The sequence below is a fragment of the Protopterus annectens genome, chromosome 8.part0 (assembly GCF_019279795.1).
Source record: "Protopterus annectens isolate FY-2018-M chromosome 8.part0, PAN1.0, whole genome shotgun sequence".
NCBI classification, from domain to species: Eukaryota; Metazoa; Chordata; order Ceratodontiformes; family Protopteridae; genus Protopterus; species Protopterus annectens.
Genome location: NC_056741.1, coordinates 305,044,415 through 305,058,851, shown reverse-complemented (window position 1 = coordinate 305,058,851; position 14,437 = coordinate 305,044,415). Strand labels below are relative to the sequence as shown.

The 14,437-nt window shown below is 39.2% G+C and overlaps 1 protein-coding gene across 1 annotated transcript in view; it reads right to left on the bottom strand.

Moving 5' to 3' along the window:
- Nucleotides 1-14,437, bottom strand: part of INSRR (insulin receptor related receptor) — a 467,004-nt gene that overhangs the window by 114,350 nt on the left and 338,217 nt on the right. The window contains exons 14-15 of the mRNA XM_044079802.1: nucleotides 13,882-14,047; nucleotides 13,332-13,440 (exon numbers count right to left, since the gene is read on the bottom strand). Coding sequence (XP_043935737.1) covers nucleotides 13,332-13,440; nucleotides 13,882-14,047 — 275 coding nt within the window. The remainder of the gene's footprint in view (nucleotides 1-13,331; nucleotides 13,441-13,881; nucleotides 14,048-14,437) is intronic.

Genomic DNA, 14,437 nt, shown 5'->3' with positions numbered 1-14,437 from the left:
ATTTATAAACTGGCATTTAGTCATCCAGAAGTTGTCAAACATCCTCTGCAGTGACCATTCAGAAGTACTACGGCAGGAATATCAAGGTTCAGGTGAGTAATTAAGCAACTAAATACAATGGCACAGGTGCATAAACAAATAAGTATGAAAATAAATAAATAGTGGCTGTTGCACAGATGGCTCATGGCATAGACATAAATAAAGCGACAGCTTTGCAAACTCACAGGATAGAGGCAGCAAACAAAAGGAAAGGAAATAATCAGTCATCAGGTGCTGGTGATCATTTTTTTGAATAAAATGTTAAAAAAACTTCATTCAGACCCAGACTGCTTACGCTACTTTCCTAGGCCTGCATCTCTACCCAGGACACCAATGAGCAGCTCAGCAGAACTGATGGCATGTGTCTCTCTTAGCCTATGTGAACATAAGCTGTCTGGTGCAACTGTCTTGTTTTTAATAGTTCAGTTTCAATGTTCCTGCAGATGTTATTTTGAACAGTTGCTGTAGATGGTGTTTAATTGTTTCTGCAGAATAAAATGCCATTGGAAGAACCAAGTTTTGATCAATAATTCGGAAGCCAAATTTTTCATCTGGCTTCTTGGATTACATGTTGCCTGAATATTTAATCAGTTATTGTTAGATCTTTAATTATGGCCTAATCTATTTGTGTAGGACTGCCAGACTTTAACATGGCACTCAAGTGAGCACAAGCCGGAGAAAGTAAGTCTGGATGGGGCACCATCCTACTGAAGTATAAACAGACATATATACACAGTATACACATACACCCACACATACATACATACTCACACAGACATGCGCGCACACACACACACACACACACACACACACACACACACACACACACACACACACACACACACACACACACACAAACACACATACACACACATACTGCACACATAAATATGTGAGTGCGGAGGATCACTATTTCACTGTTGCTACTTCTATGGGATGTGAAGGAAACTTGGCAACCAAGCATAAACCCACATGGAGACAGGGAGGAAGTGCAGACTCTTCACAAGAAACACTACAACTGAGACCTGAACTGAACTGAGACCTGAACTGAGTGTTGTAAGGTATCAACACTGACCACTGTACCACTTTGCCACTCTTATAGCATGAGAAATACTATAGTTATTATAGACCTTTTGGGTGACTGGTATATTTCAAATGGCATGGATATTATAATGAGTATATCTTTTAACAGGTGAGCACCAAAACAAGAACACAAAAATAAAATGGTTGAATTACTACATTTTGCTGTAGTTCTTTTTTTTTTTTTTTTGCTCAAGGTAAATTTGCCAGCCTCTATACAGACCATAGGTGTGCATTTTCTAAGTGTGCAAGAGAATAGTATCCCAACAAGTAGTGGATCACTGCCTTATGCCAACTGCTTACTAGGATATGCTCTGGCTCCTACCTTCAATAGGATAAAGCAACACATGAATGAATGAACAAAAAATATATTTTATAAATTTATTTTTGTTAAATTGTTAAAATTCATTGTTACAGCCAGGAAACAGTAATAGCACTGGATTGTAAAGGAAAATAAATTCCATCCAAGATCCATAATAACAAGAACAAAATATACTAAAAGGGAATACAGCTTCTCAAAATCCATTGCTTTTATTAGTTTAAAAGTTTAATAATAGTTACTAAATATTTTCTCCATTAAAAAGAATCTGGTTGAATTACAAAGTAGATTGATTTTAATTGATGGACATATATTCTAGCAACCCCCTTAACTCTCGTTAATAAGCAAAAAAAAAAAAAACACAGGATCTGTTCTTTGACTCCTTTTAAACTGTAGAAACTGCTTGCTGTCTACACCCAGAGCACTAAACTGCTTCAGTTCTCTAGGACTTATGAAAAATATATATTTTCCTTGTAAACTGTAGCACACTGCTTCACACATTTGTAGTAAACAGCTGCTACATTTAGGTCACACACAGACAGCTAAAGAAGTGCTTCATTTCTGACCACAAGTGAAATGGTAATATTGTACTGATGACCAATTGTTGTGCCCCCTAACACTGCGCTTGGGGTGGCTCCTCCTCACCTCACCATTGCTGCACTACTAGTCCCACAGTCTTGGGCTCCAGAACTGAGAAGGTTTTGTCACCATTAAAACTTTTATCGCATGCTTCAGTTAATTTAAGAAAGGAAGGACAATGGAAGAGAAGGATATGAGTAGATCTTATGGTATCATGTGACCTGAGCCAAGAAGGTACAGTTACTAAATCCAAGAATCTTCTAAATAGTGAAACTAAAGGACTGAATACCCCACAAGTGCATGGGAATGGTTCCTTGCCCACTTTCTGACTTGCTGCCTTTTGGTTTGCTCAATCTCCTTGATCAGAAATGTTTTCTGTATGTCCTTCTTTGTGATAGTTTATTTTTTCTCAGGTTCTAGCCATAATATTTTTGATCTTGTATGCCATCAGCTTCTGTGTCATCCATTACACCCCACTCTCATGCCTGCTCTTGCCTTCCTCTATTCTCTACATGCTGCTTTCCCGTCTGTTATGTACGGTTCATTACATATCTCTGCCTATATTTTTCTCACTTTCTCACATATTTTGTACAGATTATAGTCTCACTTCTTCAGATATTTGCTACATATTACATTATCACTTTCTTGCATATTTGCTATATATTACAGTCAAGGAGCCTGGTGTAAAGAGCCCCACCCTACCCTACCCTACCCCACCCTACCCTACCCCTTTCTCCACAATACGAACATGTTGTACCTCTTTTTGTCCTTCTTTCACTTGTCTGTTTGGTCTCAAGAATGACCTTTGTAGAATCCCGTTTGGCCTTTTCCTCTACTTCTATCCCTTTTTCCAAGGTTTTAGACAATATATACCCCCTCCCTTTATCATCCCTTTTTATGCTCCTTTATGCTGCTTTGCTGGTTTATCATTGCCTCAAGGCCTCATATATTTTCCTACATCTCCCTCGCTTTACTTTGTCACATTTCTCCTAATGAACTGCTTATTCTTTTCCTCTTTTTTCTCTTCTTTTTGAAAACTTCTTGTCTTTTTCTCTAGATGCTCTTTGGTGTTAATTATATAACTCTATCATTCTTCCTGAGATAACTCTATATGTGTGAAATGTGACTGTATGTCCTCTCTTTACATTATCAGGTGTGCTGGTTCTCTGTTTCTTTTATTCTGTGTTTCCATGATTCCTGTCTTCCTCTTTCTATCTTCCTCCCCGTCTCCCTATATTATGTTATTCTTTGTCCCATATTCCATATTCCCCTACCTTCTTACCAACCTACTGTGCTGTTTCTATGTTATGCCCCAGGCTCCATCCCCTTCCTTACTTGTCCTGATTACCACTCCCTTGTTTTCCCATTCAAGTGTTTGATATATCAGTGCAGATATGGGGAAGTGCTGCATTCCCCTCGCCCTCCCCTTTCCAAGAGTTTTTAGACTGTTTTTGACTAGTTATAAACCTTTACCCTTTTCCTCCCATTTCTCTAGGTCATCTTGTATCTCTAGTCAGCCCATTCTACCTAGGCCCATTGGTATGCATCTAATTGTGTATAATATTAGTGGACTTAATATTATCCTTGCTATCATCAGCTATATTTCTGCTTAGGAAAACCCTATATATTGCTTCCTTGAGTTCCTTTACATGTATCTGTATATTATGTTCTACTATGGCTCCTACACTCATGGTCAAATATTTGGGGTGTCTGCCTTCTGTATTGCCCTGTTCACCCTTTTCTTTTTCTTTGTTTGCCATGGTGCAGCGGTAGCATTGTCGCCTCACAGCAAAAGGGTCTCCCATTCGATTCTTAGCTGGAGCGCCTTGTGTGTGGAGTCTGCATGTCCTCCCTGTGGTTAAGTTGCATTCAAAAGACATGCATGAATGGGCGTCCCTTTGTTGAAGGTTGGGTATCGAGCTGACACCTCGGCACCATAAAAATCTACTGCCAATCATTAGCAGACCGGAGTTCCGCTGTGGCAACCCCTAACCAGGAAAAGCCGAAAGAAGAAGAAGAACAACAACATCACTGTTAGCACTGTTTTCTTTCAGTTGCATTGTAAACCTGAGCTTTCTTCAAAACTATGAAATATTGGTGCTACCCTTCCCATGGTTTCTTCTATATATTCTGAAAGTAGGATGAGGTCATCTGTGCATTATAGAAGTTGTGATTTTTCCCCTAAAATCTGCCTTCATTTTTTCTACTTCTTTACTAATTGCTATAGTCAGTTCTTCTGTTGTTACCATAAATACAGCTTGGGAGAGTGGACAGCCCTGTCTATTCCTGTCTTCAATTTTTACTTTCCTTGGCAGGCGTCCAATTACCTGTACTTCTATAACAGACTTTTTGTACAGTGCTTTTATCCAGGGCCTCCATTTACCTGTACTTCTATTACAGACTTTTTGTACATTGCTTTTATCCAAATCATGCAATAGTCTCCTAGTCCTCTTTTGTGTAAGACCTTCCATAGTAATTCCCATTTCACTGAATCAAAGTTTTCTGGAGGTCATCTAGTACCACTCCCCCATCATCTTTTTGTGGGTCTTTCTCTCTTCACAAATTGCAACAAGGTTTTCCAGTTTTCTTCTACTTTCTTCCTTTTGATGAATCCCATGCCCAGTCTACCTTCTAATATTTTTGTTAGAAGTTTAATGTTGGTGATTATCAGGGATATGGGATTGTAACTTCCTGTATCTTTTCTATGCCATCTTCCCTTAGGTAAAACTACTTCTCTAGCTTCACTCTTGGTATCTTTTAGATTTTTTTCTGTCCTCCATATCCTGTAATGATTTTCTGTCATAGAGTTTCTCCTCTGCATTAACAGAACTCAGCTGAGAATCCATATGGGCCTCCTGCTTTTCCACAGTTACCAGCTCCTCTGTTGTAATCCTTGTATTCAGTTTCCCATTCTGCTCTGTCTTTATGGTCTGTCCTTCCACGTTTTCTTTCTAATCCCACTGTGATTCCTTGCCTTTTTTTTAGTCTTCATATAGCATTCTCTGAAAGCGTTCCAGAGTTTCCTGGCATCTTTTAATTCATGTCTCCCTTTTTTCTTGATACCAGTTGTGTGAAACAGCAATGGCTGAAACTGTGTGATGTGCAGCACACATATGGAAATGAGAACATAATGACATGTAAATGACAAAGCCAATTCAAATGAGTAATATGAAATATATAAACACAGGAGCCTAACATCGTGGAACAATTCTGAGAGATATAAAATCACACACACACACACACACACACACACACACACACACACACAGACACAGACACACAAACAGACACACACACACACACACACACACACACACACACACACACACACACACACACACACACACACACACACACACGCACACTCAGTTTGAGTGCTGTGATTTAGTAAGTACATGATGGGAACCATGTTACCTATAGCAGCACCAGTAGCTCATATCATATGTTATTAGTGGCCTTTAGAGTCAGTGTTAGTAATGTGTAAAGTGACCACCCACAGCAATGAAGAAGATATTGGCAGTGAATAACATACCAATATCTCATGGAGCAGCAGATAACTGATCATTTCCAAGTAGATGTGTGAAAACTATGGGACATAGTCAAATATTGTCATTCATGAGCAGAACTGAGAAGCAGGCATTATATATGTTGAATTGACCATCCCAGCTAAAAGGATCTTTCAGCAACCTACAGGGGTTCATATTAGGATTTTGCTGGCTTTTACCTCATGGATAGTTAACTATCTCCTTGACATTATACTACAGCATAAGAGGGATCATATCTAGCTCCCAAGAATACCGGGGGAGAGAATCAAACCCATGCACAAACTTTGCAAAACTGCATCTTGAGACTGAAGCCTTAAGCTATATATTGCTTCCATGTTGATATTAAGGTATCACCAGGTTCAGATGCAAAGAGATACATAAATAAGAAAAGCTACCTCTCTCTGAACACTGTAGACAGAATCGGCTGCATAAACATCTGCCATGTGCACTGAGAGCAGGTAACATATAATGGGTCTTATATCTTGTAGTTGATGCCATATAGGATCCCCATTCACAATCCATGGATCAAAGACGGCATAATATATAGTATGGCCCATGCCGTACCAAAACCACAAGCACTGGGGAATCCCTGTTCAGATTTCTGAATCATAGATTCCACTATTTAAACATTATTTCACTGTATTATTTAAAACACTATTTAAATGGGCTGAGCCTGAAATTGGTCAATATTGATCAGTCCACTATCCCAGTAAACAAAAATAAATAAATAAATAAACATGTCCATAGGGATACTACAATAAAGCCCTGAAATATGCAGCAACATATGTGTAGTGAGTACCATGCTAAAGAACATGGTCTTGCAAAATTACATGGTGCATTTGTATAACACAACAGCAGGACACACTTAATGTGATGCAGCAACAGTAGCAGGGCAGGGAGGAAATAAAGGGAAAGAAAATGCAACAGCAGAGCTACAGCTGAGACAGTGACAGGAGCAATACACTGCAGCAGTAGCAATCATGTAACATTATTATGGAGAATACTGCAGCACAGTCAGGCCCTGCAGAGTAGTGCATGGTCTGGTTACACTCTGCATCAGATATCAACATACCCACTCAGGTTAGGGCATGGATGGTGCACAGATATCATCACTTGCATAGAAGGGAGTGACACACAGGCTGTGGGGGTAGGCTCATGAGCAGTGGTATTATACTCTTTGTGATTGTATGGTATCAAGGATTGTAACATGCTTGTTTTGGAATCCACACTGCCAGCTGTCAGGGATGACACTTAGCTGTGTCTGGACTAGATGTTTCCCATGTAAAGTATGGGATAGAACTATGTAGCATTGCTGAATTACCCTGGGGAGGCACAGAGCCTGACATATATCACTACCCATGACCTAGAGTGCCAGGCCATATCCCAGCATTGAGCCTGACATATATCACTAACCATGACCTAGAGTGTCAGGCCATATGCCAGCTTGTAACACTGATGGTGTTTGCAGAGCAGTTTATGTTCTCTGGTATGAAATACCCTGTACATGTTCATGTCATGTACAGGTCTCACACAGCCACAGATCATATGGACAGTGACTGAAGACTGAATAGCAGTCATAATGTGTTGTATGGACTTGCCTATGCTGGCAATGTTTGCCACCACTAACCTCAGTAACATTATCATCTAATTGCCCCAATAGCCCAGATCACTGTACAGTTGGCATATGTCTTCGCATATGTCATGGACCCCACATACCAGTTCCACAGTAGTGTGCATAGCAGACGTATATGCTAGATCATTGAACTGTGCATATCTGCTGGTTAAGTGATGCCCACATATGAGAGACAGGATGGGATTTATGGTAGTGTTAGATTAACATTAAATGTCTTTTAAAATTAAGATACTTGAAATAAATCTTATATGTCCTTGTGCCCATGATAGTTGTGTCTCTTTCTTTTTTAATATGACTTTAAACATGTTTTTATGTTACTTTTTGACATGTTTTTTGACAAATACTCGTTTTCTGGCTTTATATCTGTGAAATGATTTTTTTATGTGTACTTAAACACTGTGCTTACATGGACATTTTTTTCTGGCGAAGTCTTGGTTTAATGTAAGACAAAATTTTTTAACTTTAATTGAAGGTTATAGTTCTTCTCTAGTCTCTCTGTGCTATTTATTGCTTAACACATGCAGTTAACAATACTTGTATACAAACCAGACCAGAGAGTGTCTGTGTCTTTAAATCTCTTACTTTTTAAATAGTTATAGCCCCACCTTGTGGTACAAGCCATGTAATTACAGTTTGGCATGAGGCATGTGACATCAGTGCTCATACTTTGGACCTGGCTACATGTGTAGCAAGTGATGCAATACTATACTGCATGACACAGTATTCAGGAAAGTGCATCCATGGACACAAGCCTACCATATTTTTCTTAGAGTGTACCAACTCTTTCACCCAAAGGCATTCCTGAAAACCTTCCTCATCTACCCTTCTCTTTTAATAATGAAAAGGGGTCTCTGTTCCAAAAAAGAATACCTCTGCTTCTCTCACACCATTCACTTCACATTGCATACCCTTGTGTTTTGCCTTTGTTTGCCATACTCCTCTTTCTTACTTTTCTATCTGCCATTTTTCCTAATGTATATGTTAAGAGGATCACCACTTTTGTTGTCCACATACAAAGTTGGCCACTGTGTCGTGCTGCCCCTGCCGGTCACTGTGTAACACTGGTTGTCACCACCCACCACAGATGGAGTGCAAAAAAAATGTCTAACCCGGACCACACCACAAAAGGAGGGGGTGTATCCATATTCATAAAGGATACCCACACTTCCAGGTTGGTGGCAACGCACGAAGCTTCGGAAACCATCCAGGTGCAACTAACCATAGGCAAAACTGCTCTACAATTTGTAGCATGCTACAGGCCACCCTCTCAAACTCAGGAACCCCACACAGCCTTCCTGAAGACACTGGAGGGTATAAATGTATCTCCAAACACCATCATATTGGGTGACTTCAATTATCCGAATATAGACTGGGAACATTACTCAAGCCCTAACTTTCTAGCCCAACGGTTCCTGGAGTTCATAAATTCAAATTCCATGGAACAACTAGTCACTGTTCCCATGAGAGGAGAAAATATACTAGATCTCATTATCACAAACATGGGGACAAAATGCTCCACACTGGAAGTATATCCCTCATTGGTGAGATCTGATCATAAACTAATCTCACTGGAAATCCACATCCCGCCCCCACCCCAAACAAAAAAGACCACAGTGAAGAACTTCTCCAAAGCAAACCTCACACTACTCAAGACTGGTGTGGTATCCTTCAAGGCCCCTGAGCCAGTGGAAACCACAACCCAAGCTGCGGAAGCCCTTACAAATGCCTTCTATGAACACCTCCAGGACTGCATGGATCAGGCAATCCCAAATAAAACCAAGACTCTTTCCACCAAGGGCAAACGTCCAGTCTGGTGGACCCCAGCCATTAACAAACTTTACAATAAGAGGAGAAAGCTATTACATGATAGAACAAAATCCATAAAAGGGAAGTCACCCCTGATCATTATTAGTAAAAAAATACGAGCACTCATAAAATCAACTAAGGCCAATTTTGAGAGAAAAATTGCCATGGATTCAAAAGACAATCATAAGGCCTTTTTCAGCTATGTTAGGAACCTGGGTGGAAACTCCCAGATATGCTCAGAATTAGTCCAAAATTATACAAAAATCACTGAACCCACAGACATTGCCAACATACTGGCAGACAGGTTCCGTGCAAACTTCACCCCCCTCTCCCCCCCTAAAGGAGAGATAACTATCCCAGCGGAGTGTAGCCTCCAAGACATCTCAAATGCGCAGATGAAAGCTGCTCTCTCTAAAGCTAAAAACACAGCATCAATGGGACTGGATGGTGTCCCCGGCTGTGTGTTACAAGAGCTCAATGAGGAACTAAACCCGCACATAAGGCAGCTGTTTAATCTCAGCCTTACCACAGGATACGTGCCCAAGGAGTGGCGTACGGCAACTGTGGTCCCACTCCACAAAGGCGGTGCCTCTACAGACCCTGGTAATTACCGCCCCATAAGCTTAACAAGTCTAGTCTGCAAAGCTATGGAGAGGATCATAATGGAGCTCATAAACAAAGATATAGGGGACTTGCAGACATTGGACCCGACCCAGTTTGGCTTAGTCAAGGGCAGATCATGCCTTTTGAACTTGGTCGACTTCTTCGAAACAGTCACCAAGGCCATTGATGAGGGAAAGGCAGTCCATACAGCCTACCTTGACCTTGCAAGGCTTTCACACAATACCCCACTGGTATTGTAGAAAAACTTACCAGCTTAAATGTAAACCCATATGTCACAAGATGGGTTGCAAACTGGCTTAAGGACAGAACCCACAGGGTTAGAGTTGCTGGTGCTATGTCAGACTCCAAGCCGGTCACAAGTGGTGTCCCACAGGGCTCGGTCCTTGGCCCCCTATTGTTCGGCATCTACTTCTCAGAAGTACAGGCCAACATGGGAGGACTTTGGCTGACAAAGTTTGCAGACGACTGCAAACTGGGCACCATAGTGGAAAGTGCATCGGACACGGATATCCTTCAGAGGGGACTCACGGAAACAGATAGATGATGCCAGAGCCATGGCCTCAAGTTAAATGCCAAAAAATGTATAGTCATACCCTTCGGGAAAAACAAGGTAACCCCAAGCTACCATATAGGTGGCAATCCACTAAGCACAGAAGAGGTTATCAGGGACCTGGGGACCCAGGTTGACAGTGGCCTTTCTTTTGACACTCACATTGCTAAAGTGGTTAGAAAGACCTTCTACATTGCCCACCTGATCATGAAGGGATTCACATCCAGATCTAGTGAGGTCATTGTTCCCCTGTACTCTTCACTTATCAGACCAATGATCGAGTACAATGCCCCATTCGGGATGTATCTCACCCGACATCTGCAGCAATTGGAGAGACCCCAAAAGTTCCTCACCAAAAGGATAAAGGGACTCCAAAATCTGTCATATGCTGCCAGATTGAAGAAACTCCAGCTCTATATGGTCGCATGGCGCCTGCTCAGAGGTTACATGTGCCTGACATACAAGGCCATGTCCAACCCGGAATTAATGGACATGCTCCACCTCAAAAAATCCAAATCCACCAAAACCACTAGAGCAAGCGACTTAAACCTTAGCACGGATATAAATAGGACGTGCTGGAGGGATAGATTTATCACTCAGAGACTCCCTATGCTGTGGAATAAAATCCCGGTCCATGTGAGGCAGAGCACCTCGCTGGCTCTGTTCAAGAGAAATCTTGACCTGTGGATGGGAGATCGTAGGTTTACCCCGGGAATCATCTCTGTGTCACTGCTGGACAGAGGCACAACAAACTAATGGGCACAGTATCTTTTCATATAATGGGTGGCGTAAGCCACAAAACGTTGGGCTAGGCTTATAAATGCCTTAGGGCAGATAGCCTAGTATAAACCTATGAACCTATGAACCTATGAATAGATGTGGCTGTAGCTACGATGCACAGATGCAGCTTTTTTGCAGTAGGTATTTTCCTTCTTTATTTTATATTATAGAATATTGTATGCTGAACTCCTCCAGAAGCTACACACGCTGCCTGCCACTACTACAATGTCACAAGCCTTGAAAATGGTTTGAAACAGGTAAGCAAAACACTTCCCAAACACTGTCTTCCAACACCACGTGAAAAATCCACTACGAAACCTGCATTTGAAATATTTATTTAAGCTTCTCTTTAAACATGCACTTTTCGTCAGATTTAAGTATCCAACGTCATCAGAAACAAAACTTTAAGTTAATAATCTACTAGAGCATTTTATAGCACCCAAATCTCATTGAAATCACATTGAAGTCACGCAGCACTACACATGTACTATGCAGAGAGCTCACCCTACTGGTGAGACTTGCAACTACTAGTTAATTCTTTATTTTTTATTTTTTGTTTTTTTATATATATTGTTTAATTTCTACCTATATAAAATCTCATATACATGCAGGTCGCAACTCAGAAAATACAATGCTATAATGAACAATGATAAAAAATATAAAAATAATATACTAACAAATGTAAATATAAAAATATATAAAAATTCTCCAAGTAAAGAATTATGTTAAGCTTTATATAACTAACAATGTTAAAATAGTTAAAAATAGATAAAAATAAAGTTTTGACTTGTAATTTCGATCTCAAAGGACTGCACATGTATTTGCTCATAAAAGCAGCAAAGTCTCAAATCTAAAAATACAAATGAGAATTCACCTTAACAGATTTTTCAAGCGTAGGACACACATAATCAAATTACACTCATTCAGGCCAAGAAACTGGCAGGCATTCAGCCTCAATTGCCAACAAAGCTCTAACCTTTCCAATCTAAGTGACTCCGGACCACCTCTTCCGTCATTGTATAGTTGTTGTATGACGCTAAATTTGAAATTATGTGTGGGCTGTTCTAAAATGTGTCTTGCCAATGCATTTGTGGACTTACTATTGTTAATACTATATATGTGTTCAATTCGATTATGTGTGTCCTACGCTTGAAAAATCTGTTAAGGTGAATTCTCATTTGTATTTTTAGATTTGCGACTTTGCTGCTTTTATGAGCAAATACATGTGCAGTCCTTTGAGATCGAAATTACAAGTCAAAACTTTATTTTTATCTATTTTTAACTATTTTAACATTGTTAGTTATATAAAGCTTAACATAATTCTTTACTTGGAGAATTTTTATATACTTTTATATTTACATTTGTTAGTATATTATTTTTATATTTTTTATCATTGTTCATTATAGCATTGTATTTTCTGAGTTGCGACCTGCATGTATATGAGATTTTATATAGGTAGAAATTAAACAATATATATAAAAAACAAAAAATAAAAAATAAAGAATTAACTAGTAGTTGCAAGTCTCACCAGTAGGGTGAGCTCTCTGCATAGTACATGTGTAGTGCTGCGTGACTTCAATGTGATTTCAATGAGATTTGGGTGCTATAAAATGCTCTAGTAGATTATTAACTTAAAGTTTTGTTTCTGATGAAGTTGGATACTTAAATCTGATGAAAAGTGCATGTTTAAAGAGAAGCTTAAATAAATATTTCAAACGCAGGTTTAGTAGTGGATTTTTCACGTGGTGTTGGAAGACAGTGTTTGGGAAGTTTTTTATTTAACTACTACAATGTCAGGCTATTAGGGGTTATGGCACATCAAGCAACAAATGCCACACTGAACATCTTTGTGACTCAGCAGAGCATGCTGAAGTAATTAATTAATTATTCATCTTGGCACGAGTCAGCAGAGCATGTTGAAGTAATTAATTAATTATTCATCTTGGCACGTGTTAGTGCCCTGTTTCTGAATCAGAAAATATGCATAAGCGAAAGTCTACCAGGAAAGCTGCAATGCTTTAAATTGTTTCTGAACCCCATATATTGTCAATTAGACAACTGCAATTAGAAACTTACTCTAAAACTACTTCAACAGAATTAACTTTTTTTTTCTCTCTAATACTACCCACAGCATCACACTGGAGGTGTGGCCATATTAGAAAAATCAGCAAATGAGAGAAAATTAACATTATAAAATATAAAAGATGTTCCTTTTTCTTCAAAGCGGCTGAAAAGATGTCATACGTATTTTAACAACATTGATGAATTACTTTGTTATGCTGTTTTATCTCATCACTTCATATTCTGCATTTTATAATGATGAACAAGTCCTTTAATTTCTGTTTCTTAAAACTGTTTTTGTGATATGAATTGTACCTTTTCTTACTGTAGAAGTAAACAAACACACCCAGGAACAAAATAATGACCAGAAGGGCAATAGGCATCATTGCAAGGAGATCTAGCAAGTCTTTGTGTTGCTCATCATCTATATTAAAAAAAAAGAAATAAGTGCATCAGTGTTGTCACAAAATTCAAAAACTCATCTGTTTTGCAAAAACATCACAGAATCAGCTTGGAAGTGGACGAAAGTCAAGTAACATATTTTATATGTTTGTCTGTTTTTAATTGTGTTAATCCTAGCAGGCACAAGTGCTCACTTATAGTATTGATCCTTAAGGGATTGCAGTCACATTCAGCATATAAACAAGCTTTTCGACAGCCCATAAGTTTGATTTTATGTTGGTTTCTTAAAACCTATCGAGTGAAGCTGAAAATGTCCTGATAAACATGTGTACATACACATACACATGCACACAGAGGTGCTTAACATACTAAAACAGGTAGAATGCTTAGGCTCCTGCTCCGTTTTTAGAAAACAAGGTTCACAGCATAGTACAGAAAATGACTATGATATGTTCTACAGCACCTGGACTTGGAATGTAGAAGTATACAGGGGCTGTCCAGGAACCGTTCCCTGCAAGTGATTTGGCACGGATTTTAGCTGTGTAGTTAGCAGGCTTCAGGTGCTGCAACTGGATGCCTCCATATGTTTCATAGGTGTGACGAGATACACATTTTAGGGTTGCGATTTCCTATAATAAAAAAAAAAAGTCAATACTTCACTCTCAGGTTATCATTGTTTGTATACTTTAACGTTTTTTAGTTTAGATTCATGTGGAATTTCACTGCACACATCAAATGCATATAAAACATCACTTTTGTGCTTTAATAGCAAAGATCATTTCAGATCGTATAGGTTCAAGTTGATCAACTGGAAAGAATTTTGATTATTGTTGTGCCATATGATGATTTAAGAATTACTGTCTGGGATTCCTAATATGTTTACCTAAGTGTCTAGAACTGAAATGCAGTCCTAAAAACTATTCTTGAATTCTTCATCCACACAGTATAATTAAGCATGCAGGTTGATGCATAACACATAAATTCATAGTTTGAATATCAGTGCAATGGTAGTTTTACAT